General features: G+C 42.6%; 1 protein-coding gene and 1 non-coding gene across 2 annotated transcripts in view; one reads left to right on the forward strand and one right to left on the reverse strand.

Annotated features, from left to right (window-relative positions):
- The window catches only part of LOC134585799 (nephrocan-like), a 28479-nt gene extending 11408 nt beyond the window's left edge, over positions 1-17071 (reverse strand). The window contains exon 1 of the mRNA XM_063441269.1: positions 16174-17071. Within this exon, the coding sequence (XP_063297339.1) occupies positions 16174-16401 (228 nt within the window). The 5' untranslated portion in view covers positions 16402-17071. The remainder of the gene's footprint in view (positions 1-16173) is intronic.
- Positions 16989-17060, forward strand: TRNAC-GCA (transfer RNA cysteine (anticodon GCA)). The gene has a single exon. It is a non-coding gene; the product is annotated as a tRNA-Cys (tRNA).
- Positions 17072-19320: the final 2249 nt, after the last annotated feature.

A 19320-nucleotide genomic window follows, 5' to 3' on the forward strand; every position in this document is an offset into this window, starting at 1 on the left:
TACAAGTATCGACTTTAACCTGTTGGCTCCTGTCCTTTATGTCTCCACAGCTTAATCTGGCAAGACGTCTAGCAAGGGTCCGGTTTATTGGTCTCCTCCCGCTGTCCTCCATCGGTCCTATGGATTCTACGGCCACACTTCCCAGTTTGTGATGTTATACCTCCTCGGTTTTTTCTGTTATTACCTTGGGACTTTATTCTCGCATTACTCTAGTTATGGACATTGTTCTTTGGTCGCATCTGCAGAAAGAGGGAAATGGAAGGGAAGTGCTGCCTGTTATACTGGGACCTGAGGGGGAGGGGCCTAGGTTATCACATGTTCATTCTTTTTTTCATTCTGTATGTTTCCTTTGCTGCTATTTGTCAACAGTAAAGAAAGGGATATGCAATACTCGCCTCCGTGTCTTTAATAAAATCATGACTTTTCGTCATGTAATAGCAAAATCATGCAATTTTCAGCCAATTAACACATTGAGATATCCATTTTCAGATCTAGATTACTTTTCAACCTGGATCTTGTACTTATTTTTAGCAACTCTTAAATAATTGTAGTGTTTTGCATTCTACTTGCATTAATTACTTTTAGAATGTCTTGCTATTACACCCCCTGCTTCATACCATCTATTAACCCACTATACCCCCTGCCATCATACCATCTATTAACCCACTTAACCCCCTGCCATAATACCCCCTATTAACCCACTACACCCCCTGCCATCTTACCCCATGGTAATCCACTACACCGCCTGCCATCCTGACCCCTATTGACACACTACATTCTCTGCACTCACACACTCTATACCCCCTATAAACACACACTCACACACTACACACTCTATATCCCCCCCTTGCTACCCTTAAATTAGGTAAAAAGTATCCATTTCCTATAGGAAACTGTTGGATTGGTGAAGACTGTCAATTCTGTTGATCTCAGCCAAGGAGGTTGGACGAGAATCAAACGCAGCGCTGGCCAATAAGCATCTCCACATAGAGATGCATTAAATCAACACATCTCTATGAGGAATGTTCAGCTTCTCCATGCAGAGCATAGGCGTGCGCACGGGGTGTGCCTGGGTACACCCTAATCTAGGGTGCAGGGGCGGACTGAGCAGTCGGGCACTTCGGTCACGGAACGAAGGCTCAGAGCAGGCAGGGGCCCAGCAGTAGCTGAGAAGTATTGAGTCAGTTATGGAGATCAGTAAATCTCCATATTAGCCCACAATACTAGCTGAGTGCTAGTTACAGGCATCCCAGACTGCACACACTGCCTCTCGCACTGCTTATCCTGCCGGCTGGTACACACGGGAGTGCTCCGTACTGCAGGAACTTCCTGTTTGTGTGAGGGCTCTGGCAGGATCTGACATCAGAGCCCCGCCCACTACACACACAGCTCCTTCAGGGTCCTTCTACCGGATAGGAACTAGCCGCTACCCTCCAGGGATTGTCAGCAATGTGTGCAGGGAGGATGGAGGACAGGCAGCAGCACCCAGCCACCATGCACAAGGTAAAGGCAAGCACAGAGGGACACGGGGAGGAAAACATAAATGGTGAGGGAGACAAGAGCAGAATGGATTAGGATGGGAGACATAAGTAGAGGCTTGGAACAAGAGCCAGAGAGACACACACCAGTGAGAGTTACTAAAGAGAGAGATCAGACTTACTAAAGAAAGAAAGAGAAAGAAGTCAGTTACTAAAGAGAGAAAGTGAGATTTACTAAAAAAAAAGAAATACAGTAAGTTACTAGAGAGAAAGAGAGAGAGAAGTCAGTTACTAAAGAGAGAGAAATGCTGCACCGTTCCTGTGGATAACCTCCGTTAGATGCTCACCCAGTCTCAACTTCTTCAAAAATCGTTAAAAACCCACTTCTTCATAAAAGCGTATCAATTATACTGTTAATAGCTCCCTACTGATTCCTCTCTTGAAACTGTCATTAGTCTAATACTATCCTTGCCTTTTGTGTCACTTTACCCCACTCCCTCTAGCATGTAAGCTCATTGAGCAGGGCCCTCAACCCCTCAGTTCCTGTGCGTCAAACTTGTCTGGTTACAACTACATGTTTGTTCGTCCACCCATTGTACAGCGCTGCGGAATTTGTTGGCTCTATATAAATAATAGCATAATAATAATAATAATAATAATAATAATAATAATAATAATAATGCCAGTTGATCACTACCTACAGTGATCAATATACAGATCACAGTATTATACTGTGATTAACTTTTTTTTTTTTTTTTACCCTCAGGGGTTTAATTTATTTCATGAATTAATTTAAATATTTTAAAATTATATATTTTGCTAGCTGGGGTGGGAGTTATGGGAAAGTTATGGGAAATTGGGGAATTTACTGTTAGTACTGTTAGTGCTGCTTACTGTTAGTTAGGGGTTAACGGTAAAAAAAAAGTTTATAAAAATGTTAAATGTGTAAAAAAAAAGTTTCAAAAATGTAATAAGCACAACAAAGTTTCAAAAAGTAAAAGAAGTTTTAAAAAGTAAACAATTACATTTAAAAATGCTCATTAACACTACACCTGTAACAAACTAGAGAAAAAATGATCCCGCGCTAAGGTTCAAAATATGCCTTTTGAATTACCCCGGGGTGTATTCTTTAATAAATAGTATGTGTTTGTAGGGAAGTTTGAATAACCAACCAGCAAAACTACTCCAAAATGGAACATGGACACAGCGTAAAACTTCTAAGTTGGAAAAAAACTAAAGGGCTGCATCTCAAATGTGCCCCTTCAATGTCCACATATACCTGGCAAAGGTACATGTGGGGGTATTGCTGTACTCAGACGACATAGCTGAGAAACATATGGAGTATTATACAGTTGTAGCATGCATAAGGTTTGCAAAATATACTGTGCAAACTCACTTTGTTTGTCAAAAAGGCAAAAAAACACTTATTACCACTACACTTGGTACAAGCTAGCGGAAAAAATGATGCTAAGGTTCAAAATATGCCCTTTGAAATAACCTGGGATGTCTTCTTTAAGAAATGGTATGCCTTTATGGGGTAGTTGGATTATATAGCCTGATAAAATACTCTAAAATGGGACATGGACCCAGCATAAAAGTTCAAAGTTTGAAAAAAACTGGAATGACTGTGTCTCAAATGTGCCCCTTCAATGTCCACACATACCTGGCAAAGGTACATATGGGGGTATTGCTGTACTCAGACGACATAGCTGAGAAACATATGAAGTATTATACAGTCGTAGCACACATAAGGTTTGCAAAATATACTGTGCAAACTCACTTTGTGTGTCAAAAAGGCTGAAAAAATGCTTATTACTACTAGACTTGGTACAAGCTAGCGGAAAAATGATCCCACACCAAGGTTCAAAATATGCCTTTTGAAATACCCTGGGATGCCTTCTTTAAGAAATGGTATGCCTTTATGGTGTAGCTGGAATATGTAGCCTGCTCAAGTGCTCCAAAGTTGGACACGAACGCATCAAAACCTTCCATGAAAATTCACACTTAAAAACCTGAACCTGTCACGTCTCTTTTACAGCACTGTAACTTCACAAAATCATGTCTAGGTCATACATTGAGCATATTGTTTTACTCAGAAGATGTAATTTAGCATAATTTGTTTTTTTTATGACAGTGGTACATATCAAGTGTAAGAAATACTCAGCAAAAAATGCAACATATATGTAAAAATGCAATTTTTTTTCCCCTCACCACAAACATTGACATAAATTGGTGGAAAAAATGGTGACAAGTTAAGGCACAATATACACCATATAAGATACCCTGGGGTGTCTGCTTTTTTAAATGAAAGCCCTTTGTGGGGTTATTTTAACAGTCACACTGCTATAATACCCTAAAATGAGACATAGGCCCGTCAAATCTATCTACGAAAATTCTAACTATAGAAACTGAAATAGCCTTGTCTCTTATATGACATTGTAGCTTTACAGAGTAGTGCCAAAGGCATACAATGGGGGTATTGTTATACTCAGCAGATGTAGCTGAACACAATATGGGGTTCTGTGCAGGAATAACACACACCAGCTTTTTACGAAATACACATTACAAAAACCTTGTTATATGTGTATATGCCAAAATAAAGAAAAAAACACAATTTTACTCCAATATTTAGCAGAGATTGGCGATGAAATGGCTACGTAAAAAGTGTCAAACTAACCTTAGAAAAATAGCCTGTGATGTCTACTTTATATAAATATATTCTTTTGTGTGGCAATTTTTTTCTGTGATGGCTACTAAACCTACAAGACAAACATACCAATTTCTAAAAATTTTGCTAATTAAAATTTCATTTTAGTCCTTTATTTTGTGACCTGTAACTTTCAAATAAAGGTGAAATCTTATACATATGATGTACTCTATAAATCAAGAAACATGAATTTATTTTGAATTACTTTTTCTTAGCTGGACATATTATGCACACACTATTATTGCCAAAACTGTGCAAAAATGTATTTTTTTTGTTTGTTTTTAATTGGTTTGGCTTTTTTTTTATAATTAATAAGAATGTATCTATGTATATGTGACATCAAATGAAAGCCCTGTTTGCCCTCTAAAAACGGTATACAATATGTGTTGGTGCAATAAATGACAGAGATGCAAATTGCGTTTGAACACAAACAGCAAAAAAATTCAAAAATGGCTAGTGTCCTTAAGGGAAAGACAAGCTTCTAAAGCTGTGTTAAAAGACTGGGGTTAAAAGACTGCTAGCATTGTACCATAAACATAAGCACTACAGCTGGGAACTCCACAAGCTACAAAAGTAACAACTTAGTACTAGTAATTAAGACCAATGTGTTACAAAAGTAACAGACTGCTTATTACTATCCTGGATGAGTAATACACAGAATTAAAGGAACACTATAGGGTCAGGAACACAAACATGTATTCCTGACCCTATAGTGTTAAAACCACCATATAGCCCCCCTGGACCCTTCATGCCTCCATAAATATAGCAAAATCTTACTTGTATTATTCCTGAAGCTGTAGCTCTGCATGCTGTTTGCCTCAGAAAATTAAGCTGTCTGCTGACATCATCAGAAGTGGTGGCATGATCCAATCACAATGCTTCTCACTAGGATTGGCTGAGACTGACAAGGAGGAAGTTCAGGGGAAGAGCCAGCACAATGCAAACACAGCCCTGGCCAATCAGCATTTCCTCATAGAGATTAATTGAATCAATGAATCTCTATGAGGAAAGTTCAGTGTCTGAATGCAGAGGGAGGAGACGCTGAATGTTTGGATGCATTTTAGGCAGCCATGACCCAGGAAGGATCTCTAACAGCCATCTGAGAAGTGGCCAGTGAAGTTATCACTAGGCTGTAATGTAAACACTGCATTTGCTCTGAAAAGACAGTGTTTACAGCAAAAAGCCTAAAGGTAATGATTCTACTCACCAAAACAAATTCAATAAGCTGTAGTTGTACTGGTGACTATAGTGTCCCTTTAAATGTGTGTTTCACAGGAGATAAATATGAAGAGAGTTAGGTAAGGGGTAGTGTTGAGTTATATATGAGATCGTAGTGTATGGAAGTACAAATCAGTTAGACTAAACAGGATACAGAGATAAGTGTACACATGTCCTGCAATACTTGCTTATTAAAGTCTATGTAACTGAAAAGATAGTAATACAGAGGGGACAAAAGGAAATATGAAAAAAAGGTTCAGTCTTTACCAGTAGATGCTCAGAAGCATATATTATCTCCTCCTAATACTCCAGAGAACGTATCCCTATATAGAATGTCCTCTAGGACAGCATATATTAAATGATAGGGTAAATCAGGAGGATAGAATGTGCATATAAGTAAAGAGTCAACTGTATACTAGTAGTACTGACTCAATCTATCCCTTGCTACTAGAATAGAGTACCCCTACATCGAGAATACTCTGAACAAAAAAGAAGCAGTGTTGGAAAAGGTCAGGAGGGTAAGGCACTAAAACAGGTAAATTGTGAACAAATAGCTGTTAGTAAGACTAAAGTAGAATTTCATTCACCATAATGCGATTGGTATGAAAATTGATGTGACTGGCCACCAAACTACAATTTTTCTTGGTGTGCGAACACATTTCGGGCATTCATGACACGGCAATGCTTTGTCCCAGTCTAATTTTCAGGCATTCTACAAGGTGCATCTCTCCGCCAACGAGCTCCCATCCAGAATACCGACATTTCCAAAGCTAATCCTGGACTAACGGGATTATTGACCCATGCACGGTGACTCTCACACAACACTCTGTCAGCCAACACTAAGACAGCATACGATAGGGAGTTGATTGTTTTCTGCAAATTTGGTGGGGATTTTCACGTTTTAGATAGTTACTCTATCGAGAGCATGGTGGCTTTTGCCTCTTTTTGTCACTTACAACTCAAATTAGCATATAACACTATCAAATTATATCTTACAGGTATACAGCACCACGTCCTTACTACCTTTCCCAATCACCCATCTTTCCTTTCTATATACCCCATCAAAACCATTCTTAAAGGCATCAACAAAATAGATTGACCTCTTACTACCAATAGATTACCCATAGACGGACCCATATTCAGGAACATATCAGACCTATTGAACAGAAGCCCCTTTCACGTCCAGACTAACTCTATCAACAAAGTAGCCATTTACATTGCATTCTACGGCTTCCTTAGACCCCAAGGGTTCACTGTGGTCCGTCAATCCGATATCAGCACATGTTTAAAATTATCGGACATGGTCAAGCACGGCGACCATTACGTCATGTCTTTACACAAATCTAAGACTAACCACACTAACTATCCTACTACAATCCCTCTCTTACACCAGATTACCTCTAGTGTCCCGTTAAAATACTCAACTCATTTCTATCCACGCGCAACAGTCTCCCAGCTAACTCTCTCTTACTACTTCTTCACGGACACCCACTTACCACTTCCAAGTTCATATTTCATGATAAAACCTTGCTGCTAAGATTGGGACATAACCCCACCTTGTTTTTTGGTCACTCCTTCAGAATTGGGGCAGCCTCCAGTACAGACACACCAGTCCATATCATTAAAAGAATGGACTGCTGGAAATCCTCTGTCTACAGCACGTATATCCCGCAGCCTGAGAAAGAACTCAGGAAAGCTTTTAAAGGTTTAGTATTATGAGTATGCAATAAAGTGTGTTTTCCAATAAAGTGTGTTTATCTTTTTGCCCTCTATATTACAGGCCTACCCGTACGTTGGTTTCGGCACACCACTACCAACTTTCCACCTTTCCTCTATTTCCATATACAGTTGCAAGAAAAAGTATATGAACCCTTTGGAATGATATGGATTTCTGCACAAATTGGTCATAAAATGTGATCTGATCATCATCTAAGTCACAACAATAGACAATCACAGTCTGCTTAAACTAATAACACACAAAGAATGAAATGCTGCCATGTTTTTATTGAACACACCATGTAAACATTCACAGTGCAGGTGGAGAAAGTATGTGAACCCCTAGACTAATGACATCTCCAAGAGCTAATTGGAGTGAGATGTCAGCCAACTGGAGTCCAATCAATGAGATGAGATTGGAGGTGTTGGTTACAGCTGCCCTGCCCTATAAAAAACACACACCAGTTCTGGGTTTGCTTTTCACAAGAAGCATTGCCTGATGTGAATGATGCCTCGCACAAAAGAGCTCTCAGAAGACCTACGATTAAGAATTGTTGACTTGCATAAAGCTGGAAAGGGTTATAAAAGTATCTCCAAAAGCCTTGCTGTTCATCAGTCCACGGTAAGACAAATTGTCTATAAATGGAGAAAGTTCAGGACTGCTGCTACTCTCCCTAGGAGTGGCCATCCTGTAAAGATGACTGCAAGAGCACAGCGCAGACTGCTCAATGAGGTGAAGAAGAATCCTAGAGTGTCAGCTAAAGACTTACAAAAGTCACTGGCAAATGCTAACATCCCTGTTAGCGAATCTACAATACGTAAAACACTAAACAAGAATGGATTTCATGGGAGGATACCACAGAGGAAGCCACTGCTGGCCAAACAAAACATTGCTGCACCTTTACAGTTTGCACAAGAGCACCTGGATGTTCCACAGCGGTACTGGCAAAATATTCTGTGGACAGATGAAACCAAAGTTGAGTTGTTTGGAAGAAACACAACACTACGTGTGGCGAAAAAGAGGCACAGCACACCAACATCAAAACCTCATCCCAACTGTGAAGTATGGTGGTGGGGGCATCATGGTTTGGGGCTGCTTTGCTGCGTCAGGGCCTGGACGGATTGCTATCATCGAAGGAAAAATGAATTCCCAAGTTTATCAAGACATTTTGCAGGAGAACTTAAGGCCATCTGTCTACCAGCTGAAGCTCAACAGAAGATGGGTGTTGCAACAGGACAATGACCCAAAGCATAGATGTAAATCAACAACAGAATGGCTTAAAGAGAAGGAAATACGCCTTCTGAAGTGGCCCAGTCAGAGTCCTGACCTCAACCCGATTGAGATGCTGTGGCATGACCTCAAGAAAGCGATTCACACCAGACATCCCAAGAATATTGTTGAACTGAAACAGTTCTGTAAAGAGGAATGGTCAAGAATTACTCCTGACCGTTGTGCACGTCTGATCAGCATCTACAGGAAACATTTGGTTGAAGTTATTGCTGCCAAAGGAGGTTCAACCAGTTATTAAATCCAAGGGTTCACATACTTTTTCCACCTGCACTGTGAATGTTTACATGGTGTGTTCAATAAAAACATGGCAACATTTCATTCTTTGTGTGTTATTAGTTTAAGCAGACTGTGATTGTCTATTGTTGTGACTTAGATGATGATCAGATCACATTTTATGACCAATTTGTGCAGAAATCCATATCATTCCAAAGGGTTCACATACTTTTTCTTGCAACTGTGCGATTTAAGTTCTGACCACAAGTAAAAGGCCATAGGCCTAAATTTGTGGGAGGAGTTTTTCCCTATATAAACTCTAGCCCCCTGCTTACCTATAGGTGACCTTGAGGAAGACCCGAATGGGTCGAAACGTCGGTCATATTATTGTATACCTTTTGATGGATTAAATACTTTTCTACTGTTTGAAAGACCAGAGAGTGCATCCTTTCTTTATACATATTATATATAACTTCAGCGTGGGAGTGCACCAGGGCATCTAACTAAGCATTGTGTCACCAGCAAGGGTGAGTGCCATTATATATATATATATATATACATATACACACACATATACAAACACACACATGCGGCTTGTGTGTTTGTGCTTTAGGGTGCACATCTATAAGCAATAGGCTGTGCACGCATATGATGCAGAGCGTGACCCAGGAAGCACCTCTAGTGGCTGTCTGAGCAACTGCCACTGGAGATGTCCCTAGGGAGCAATGTAAACACTGCCTTTTCTCTACAAAATAAATTAAAGGGACTGACTATACTCACCAGAACTACATTAAGTAGTTGTTCTGGTGACTATAGTGTCCCTTTAATTTATTTTGTTTCATCCTCCCTGATAAGACACAGCCTCCCTACACACTTCCTGAAAAAGAGTTTTTTGTTTTTTTTAAGCATGCACAAAAGAGCACTCCTGCGCAAATGTTCCCTAGACCTAGTCCCATTCGAAATAGACCTGAGTGGAATGTGTGTGAGCGCTATGTGTGATTGTGCGGGGTTGGTTGTGTGATTGTGTGTGAGGCTTGGCTGAGTGTGATTGTGGTGGTTGATTGAGTCTGATATTTAATTGCAAATTTGGCAAAGAGTGTGATTATGTGTTAAGGTTGTCTGAATGTGATTGAGGGTGAGGTTGTGTGAAAGTGATTGTGTGTGGAGGTTGTATGCAGACACTCAAACACAGGAACAGATCGGATCTTCAGCAAGATATGTCAGCCACTAACAAAGAAACAGTTGAAGGGATAGAAGAACCATAATACGGACCTTGCAGTGGACTTAAAGGAACACTATACGGTCAGAAACATAAATGTATTCCTTCCCCTATAGTGTTAAAACCACCATGTAGGTGGCTTTCCTCCCCTTACCCACTTTAAAAGCTATGGAAACATACCGTATTTTTCGCTCCATAAGACGCACCTCACCATAAGACGCACCTAGTTTTTAGAGGAAAAAACCCAGAAAACAATATATTCTGAACAAACTGTCCCATAGTGTTTCTTACTATGGGACAGTTTGTTCAGAATATTTTTTTTCTCCCCTGTCCCATAGTGTCCCCCCTCCCCATAGTCTTCTCCCCCCCCTCCCCATAGTCTTCTCCCCCCCCTCCCCATAGTCTTCATCCACCCCCTCCCCATAGTCTTCATCCCCCCTCCCCTCCCCTCCCCTCCCCATAGTCTTCATCCCCCCTCCCCTCCCCTCCCCATTGTCTTCATCCCCCCTCCCCTCTCCTCCCCTCCCCTCCCCTCCCCATAGTCTTCATCCCCCCTCCCCTTCCCATAGTCTTCATCCCCCCTCCCCTCCCCTCCCCATAGTCTTCACCTCCCCTCCCCTCCCCACCCCATAGTCTTCATCCCCCCTCCCCTCCCCACCCCATAGTCTTCATCCCCCCTCCCCTCCCCTCCCCATAGCCTTCATCCCCCCTCCCCTCCCCATAGTCTTCATCCCCCCTGCCCTCCCCTCCCCATAGTCTTCATCCCCCCTCCCCATAGTCTTCATCCCCCTCCCCTCCCCATAGTCTTAATCCCCCTCCCCTCCCCATAGTCTTCATCCCCCCTCCCCTCCCCATAGTCTTCATCCCCCCTGCCCTCCCCTCCCCATAGTCTTCATCCCCCCTCCCCTCCCCTCCCCATAGTCTTCATCCCCCCTTCCCTCCCCATAGTCTTCATCCCCCCTCCCCTCCCCATAGTCTTCATCCCCCCTCCCCTCCCCATAGTCTTCATCCACCCTCCCCTCCCCTCCCCATATTCTTCATCCCCCCTCCCCTCCCCTCCCCTCCCCATATTCTTCATCCCCCTCCCCTCCCCTCCCCATATTCTTCATCCCCCCTCCCCTCCCCATATTCTTCATCCCCCCTCCCCTCCCCATATTCTTCATCCCCCCTCCCCTCCCCTCCCCATATTCTTCATCCCCCCTCCCCTCCCCATATTCTTCATCCCCCCTCCCCTCCCCTCCCCATAGTCTTCATCCCCCCTCCCCTCCCCATAGTCTTCATCCCCCCTCCCCACCCCTCCCCATAGTCTTCTCTTCTCTCCCATTCTGTCCCTCCCCATGTCCCATAATTACTTACCTGTCTTGTAGCGTTTCTCGGCAGCACAGGTCGCACCGCGGTACTGGAACTTGAATTTCTGAGCTGAGTGCGCACTTCCTTTCAGTCCCGCCGGAAACCGGAACATGAAATTCAAGTTCCAGTACCGCGGTGCGCCCTGTGCTGCCGAGAAACGCTACAAGACAGGTAAGTAAAGCTTCATATTCGCTACATAAGACGCACAGACATTTCCCCTCACTTTTGAGGGGGGAAAAAGTGCGTCTTATGGAGCGAAAAATACGGTACTTTATTTAGCTGGTGAAAGCAGAGAGACAAAGAGGGAGGGAGCAGCTGAAATATTATGCACATTTGAATTGACATTTGGCAGTCCAATTGGTGTGGGTTGCCAAAATCACGTGTGGTGGGGGGTGCTGGGGGATGGGGTCTAACTATCCCCCAGCACAAAAGGTTATAAATCTCTGGATGTGCAGTATTTCAAGCAAAACTGCTGCAAATACAGACTCATACCCAGGGCCGGATTAACATAGGGGCTGATGGAGCTGCAGCTCCAGGCTCAGGCCCATGGAATAGGCCCATTTAAAAAAAAAGAAGAAAAAAACATTTTTTTTTTACACACTACTCTTAGGTTTGCCACCTGACTGTTTTGTTTTTTTACTGGCCGAGCCGGTATTTGAGGCTGCCTGGCCGTGCCGGCAATACAAATGCAGGTAATTTTCTCTGAATAAATGGAGATTACTCTGCAATACCAGCACCGGCCAGTAGGGGTCACTGTGTGTGGAGAGAGGCAGGGATAGGAAGTTACAGCATATCCCTGCCTCTTTCTACTACTCACTGATCCGTGGTCCGTGGACAGTCCAGACAGCAGCTCTACAGCTCAGGTAAGTGAGGGATGGGGGAAAGGCAGTAGGGAAACATGGGGACACTGAGACACTGACATATGGGGACACAGACACGTGGGGACACAGGAAAACATGGGGACACAGGAAAACATGGGGACACAGACACTTGAGGACACTGGAAAACATGGGGACACTGAGACACTAGGACACTGGGACACATGGGGATGCTGAGACACTAGGGGACGCTGTGAGACATAGAGACATTGGGAAACACTGAGACATTGGGACACGGAGACACTATGTTCCCATGTCCCCCAGCCAGTGTCCATAGTGTCTCAGTGTCTCCAAGTCTCCCAGTGTCTGTGTCCCATGTCTCTCAGTGTGCCTAGAGTCCCTATATGTCCCAGTGTCCCCATGTCTATGTCCACAACTGTCCCCATGTCTCCCCAAGTGTCTGTGTCCCTAGTGTCTCAGTGTCCCCATTTCTTCCAGTTTCCCTAAATATCTGTGTCCCCATGTCTCCCTGTGTCCCCATGTCTCTGTGTCCCCAGTATCCTAGTGACATGGGGACACACTGACACATTGGGACACTGGGAGAAATGGGGACACAGACACTGGGAGTCTAGGGGACTGGGCGACATGGGGACACTGACACTGTGATACATAGGGACACTGAGACACTGGGTGACTTGCGAGACTGAGACACTGGGAGACAGGGAGACACTGGGAGCAATCCATCTATACAGCAGAATCAAACTGTGAGTAGTTTGTTGGTGATTTTACAGAATTTTCTCTGATGTCACTCCTTGTGATTTACATCATGTGATGTCACGCATAACTAATTAATTATACAAATGATTAAGGCTGGTATTTTTTTCCAAGAAAGGTGGCAACCTTAACTACTCGTCACATACTCTTGCTTAAAGGAGCACTATAGGGTCAGGAACACAATCATGTATTTCTTACCCTATTATGTTAAAACCACCACCCTGGCCCCTTCTTGCCTCCCTAAATATAGTAAAATATTACTTGTATTCATTACTGCAGCTGCTGGCTCAGAAGTGGTGGTCTGAGCAAATTACAATACTTCCCCATAGGATTGGCTGAGACTGTAAACTAGGCAGATCAGGGGCAGAGCCAGCACAAGTCCAACATAGCCCTGGCCAATCAGCATCTCCTCAAGATAAATTGAATCAATGCATCTCTATGAGGAAAGTTCAGTGTCTGCATGCAGATGGTGGAGACACTGAATGGCAGTGCTGCACACTAGGCAGTACTGCCCCAGGAAGCACCTCTAGCAGCCATCTAAGGAGCGGCCAGTGGAGTTTTCTCTGAAAAGACAGTGTTTACTGCAAAAAGCCTGAATGGAATGATTCTACTTACCAGAACAAATACAATAAGCTGTAGTTGTTCTGGTGACTATAGTGTCCCTTTAAGTTTGGAAGCTTAAGAGGGATGTATGGGAACAAAACTTTTGTGGACTGGCTGATATTAAAATTAGTTTAAGTAATGCAGACGTTGGTCTCTCTAACACTGTGGCATGTCCCCTTTCTTCTACACTAACTACATACACCTTTTCTCTGTCTCAGACTATATACCAGGAACTTCTGCCTGCTAGTAAGAAGGTAAGGAGGCAAGTGGACCAGCGAGTGCTAGGGGACAGTCCTTAGAAAGCATGGAGTGAGCGCATCATTAGACGCATTTATGTCAAGCTCAAGGTGCTGCCTGCATAGTATGCCCTTAGTTGGACAGCCTGCAGGATTGGCAGGCAGCCTGACATGCATTCATGCCAGGCTAACCTTCCAATTCTTTGGACAAACATGCCCCCTTTTTGGGCATGTTCACCCCTTTTGGCAGGTCTTGTCACGTGATTTGCGCCAGTGGCACAACCTTTTACCCCACCCATTGACTTCCTGCTTCACTGCTGTTAGGGGTTATGGATTTACTTGAAAGATGAAAGCATAAATTAGAGAGAAATTAGCATAGAGTATGTGTTTTCTTATAGCTGCATCCTATGAGTTTCCCTCCAGCACCATCTCCATCAGATACATGACGCTTGGGAGGTATGACTGTTTTAGTGTTTTTGGTCGATAAAATTCCATAATTAGGCCCATCATAATTGTCAGCACCAGGCCCACTGTGCTCTTAATCCGGCCCTGCTCATACCACCATGACAACTTCCAATCACTAAAGTGATCACGGTGCTTAGACTTACCTTTTAAGATGAAGTCAGAGATGGGTAATTCCTATCAACTGGCACATGCAGTTGTGGGTGATGGACAGGCAGTTGTTTTTTTTCCTTTAGCCCTTCCATGTGCAAAAATACAGGGCCGCTGCTGGTAAACCCAGGGTATTCCAGGACAGACAAGGATATGTGTGGTCTGCACCTCTGTTGCGTACAGACTACATAAATTGCTCCCTTGCAGTCAAGGCAATCACTAATGTCAAAGCACAGCCCCTGCTATTCCCAGCCTGTGCTTTGACTTACCGAGAAGGAGTGATTACTGTGGTCTGCACCATTTAACCATCATGGAGATTAGTCTCCATGTGGAGCACAGGAACACTGCTAGATTACCAAGGATTATAATCACAGCTACACATCCAGTGAGTTTAACCCCCTACTACTTATCCACCAGGCCTTATAACCCCCGCTGGGCCAACAGGTATCCTAGACACCTTGCTGAATAAATGTAAGCAAGAGGGGTCAAAACACAGCAAGCACACGCACAAACAGACAATACATTTATATTACAAGCACACATTAAAGACAATACACACACACACAAACAATAAACACAACCAGAAGACACCACATACACAGATTACACAAACCACACATATTACACACTATAATTAAAAAAATTGGGAATAGGTACCAGCGCTAATATAATAAAAATATAGAAATATATATAAGAGAAATATTTATATACTAGCTGCTAAACACTGAAGAAAGTGACTTTCCCATAAGGCACAAAAAATACAATAGACAAAGTGGTAGATAGTGTGGCGCTTATATATATGAAAATAAAAGAAGTAGTTACCTAAAATGGTAATCTACATCCAAATACAATCAATATAATGTAGTGGACCAGATTGAATCAGGCTCTGAAACAGTAAAAAGAAGATACCCACATAGTGTAAGACCTTACTAGGACCACACACAGATTTCTCTATAGGGGTGGGTCGCCATAATGGACCCGAAGTTATGCATACCAGAGCTAGGTTCATAGTTCTACGTTTGTGAGTGTTCCTACGATTATAATTTTTTTTTAATCAATTTCTGTTAGTAAGGTCTTACACTATGTGGGTATCTTCTTTGTACTGTTTCAGAGCCTGATTCAATCTGGTCCACTACATTATGTTGATTGTCTTTGGATGTAGGATTTGATTGATTGTCTTTGGATTACCATCTATCTTTTAGGTAACTACTTCTTTTATTTTCACATATTACACACTGCCACTGAACACCACACACACACTACAAATATCCATCAAACACATTACATACAGTCACTACAAACATACACAACGGGGGGCAGACAACGAGATACTCATGGTTATTCACTAAACTCTACATGTTCACAAATTAAATTCAAATGGAAAAACTGGGGCAAAATGTTGCAACTATAGCCGAGTTGGAAAAAATTTCAGATCAACTTAACTTTTTTTTTTTTTCCTTCGGTTTTGCATTCTGATTTCATTTGTAAAAAAATGCAAATGTCATCATGTCAATGACTAACCCTGTCAATGTTAATGTCTCTTGGCAGGCGCCCGAATCTGAAACTATTTTCTGTTTCTGACAAATAAATAACTTTAAAAAAAAATCTTCACATCTCTGGACATTGTTTTGATTTGTATGTTTACACTTTTTATTTGACCATTTTATATCTATTCCGTCCTACTATGTCATTCATAAAATTACTTTGCTTGGATATTTATATAACAATTCTAATCTCAATAGCACTTTTAAGAGAATAAATATATTTATGACAATGCAAATCCTATATAGTGTATACTATATTTAAAACAAAATTGCATATCATTAAAATAATAACATCTGAAAAGGAACAAAAATCAGTCCTAAGGTATTATTAGTATTATTAGCAATAATATAAATAAATTGACAGTAATGAGAATAATAATAGTATTATAATTACCTGAAAGTGCTTGATTTTGCTGTGGCTGATGTACAGCTTCCTGGTGCTGTCAGGGATGTCCCCAGGTACATCTGACACCCTAAAACACTGAAGTAACCTGGGGAAATTGCAAGTACATCTTTTGGGACAAGAAGCCAGGCTGCTGCCCAGGTGGGCAGCCAGACACAAGAGGCAGGCAAGAAACATTATCATCAGAAGAGCTGACTCAGAATGGCTGCTAGACTGCATTCCCACACCAATATATCATGCCATCTGATTAAGAATTAATCCCACTGTTGCTCTTTATCTAAACCAGAAGGTGACACAGGCCACATAGACAATAGAGCAATTAATCCCCAAGAAATCATAGTAAATACACCAAGGAAGGTAGGTTCTCTTTAGAATTTTTGGGATTTGAGCATCTGGGAGCTGACCCTGTTATCCTACAGGAGATCATGGTTAAACAAGGTTGGATTCATTGGATTTACTGAATACTTTACAAATTAAAGATAAGGCAGGGGTGTGATAAGAGATTTCACATGAACTGCAGAAGGAGGATACACAACAAGAGGAGTAGTTGGAAAGCCTTTCTAAATAGTAAAAAAAACTACAGGGGGAGGGTTAAGGTGGCTCTCCTGGTGTTGCAGAACTGCAGCTCCCTTGATGATTTGCCAACCCTAAGGCTGGTAACGCATCATGTGAGTTGCAGTTCTATGACAACAGTAAATCTATGTCTTGTATTATTTATATAAGCTGCACAATCCCAGGAATGCACAACACTGTTCTACAGCACTCCTTGTGGTTGTTAGTAGTTATTTCAACTGGCAGGAGCAAGTGGGGGTATAGCTCAGTGGTAGAGCATTTGACTGCAGATCAAGAGGTCCCCGGTTCAAATCCGGGTGCCCCCTTCACAGCTTTTCTATTTTTCCTTTATGTAATATTTACTATATTGCCTATTTATGCAAACCACATATTTTAAAATTACTCTAATCCAAATCATTCCACAAAGGAAGTTGGCATTGCTGCAGTGCTGGTCCTCTAGTTGTTACAGATACAAATTATACTTTCTTTACTAGATAAAGAATGGCAAAACATCATGGGAGGTCTAGATCACCTGGACAGAAGTTGGCTGCCAATTTTATGGCAAGACAGGAGGCTTCATATTTGCTTATCCTTCTTTACTGAAACCACTCAGCAGCAAAGAAATAGTTAACAATGTGGATAAAAAATAAATAAAAAAATCAACCAATCAGAATGTATATCAATAACATGTAGTGCAATCAGACTCCTCACACTTCCTCTTTCTTTGTTGCTTGCCTTTCAGGCGAGTCTATTCTAATTATATTGCCTTAAGTTTTTAAATTAAAATACCTTGTAACTTTTGATAGTTTACTTTTAATATATATTTTTCATTTGTTACATGTTTCTTTTATTTCTATTCCTTGTCTTACTTGTCTAAAGGGATTTGCTTTGTTACCCTTTAGCTTCTAATAGGCTCGTTCAGCATTTCCATTTTTCCCGCCTTTATCACCTCACCCTGCGGATTTTATCATCTTACTCAGCGTGTTTTATCACCTCACTTAGCGGGTTTTATCACCTCACACAGCGGACTTTATCACCTCACACAGCGGGTTTTATCACCTCACTCAGCGGGGTTTATCATCTCACACAGCGGGTTTTATCACCTCACTCAGCGAACTTTATCACCTCACACAGCGGGGTTTATCACCTCACTCAGCGAACTTTATCACCTCACACAGCGGGGTTTATCACCTCACTCAGCGAACTTTATCACCTCACACAGCGGGTTTATCACCTCACGCAGCAGGATTTTATCACCTCACTCAGCGGGTTTTATAACCTCACTCAGCGGTTTTATCACCTCACTCAGCGGGTTTTATCACCTCACTCAGCGGGGTTTATCATCTCACACAGCGGACTTTATCACCTCACACAGCGGGGTTTATCACCTCACTCAGCGAACTTTATCACCTCACACAGCGGGTTTATCACCTCACGCAGCAGGATTTTATCACCTCACTCAGCGGGTTTTATAACCTCACTCAGCGGGTTTTATCACCTCACTCAGCGGGGTTTATCATCTCACACAGCGGGTTTTATCACCTCACTCAGCGAACTTTATCACCTCACACAGCGGGGTTTATCACCTCACGCAGCAGGATTTTATCACCTCACTCAGCGGGTTTTATCACCTCACTCAGCGGTTTTATCACCTCACTCAGCGGGTTTTATCACCTCACTCAGCGGTTTTATCACCTCACTCAGCGAACTTTATCACCTCACTCAGCGGGTTTTATCACCTCACTCAGCGGGTTTTATCACCTCACTCAGCGGGGTTTATCACCTCACGCAGCAGGGTTTATCACCTCACACAGCGGGTTTTATCACCTCACACAGCGGACTTTATCACCTCACACAGCAGGTTTTATCACCTCAGTCAGCAGGTTTTATCACCTCACACAGCAGGGTTTATCACCTCACGCAGCAGGATTTTATCACCTCACTCAGCGGGGTTTATCACCTCACGCAGCAGGATTTTATCACCTCACTCAGCGAACTTTATCACCTCACACATCACCTCACGCAGCAGGATTTTATCACCTCACTCAGCGGTTTTATCACCTCACACAGCGGGGTTTATCACCTCACTCAGCAAACTTTATCACCTCACTCAGCGGGGTTTATCACCTCACGCAGCAGGATTTTATCACCTCACTCAGCGAACTTTATCAACTCACACAGCGGGTTTTATCACCTCACTCAGCGAACTTTATCACCTCACTCAGCGGGTTTTATCACCTCACTCAGCGGGTTTTATCACCTCACTCAGCGGGGTTTATCACCTCACGCAGCAGGGTTTATCACCTCACACAGCGGGTTTTATCACCTCACACAGCGGACTTTATCACCTCACACAGCGGGTTTTATCACCTCAGTCAGCAGGTTTTATCACCTCACACAGCAGGGTTTATCACCTCACGCAGCAGGATTTTATCACCTCACTCAGCGGGGTTTATCACCTCACGCAGCAGGATTTTATCACCTCACTCAGCGAACTTTATCACCTCACACATCACCTCACGCAGCAGGATTTTATCACCTCACTCAGCGGTTTTATCACCTCACACAGCGGGGTTTATCACCTCA

This window comes from Pelobates fuscus, chromosome 2, assembly GCF_036172605.1.
Source record: "Pelobates fuscus isolate aPelFus1 chromosome 2, aPelFus1.pri, whole genome shotgun sequence".
Classification (NCBI taxonomy): Eukaryota; Metazoa; Chordata; class Amphibia; order Anura; family Pelobatidae; genus Pelobates; species Pelobates fuscus.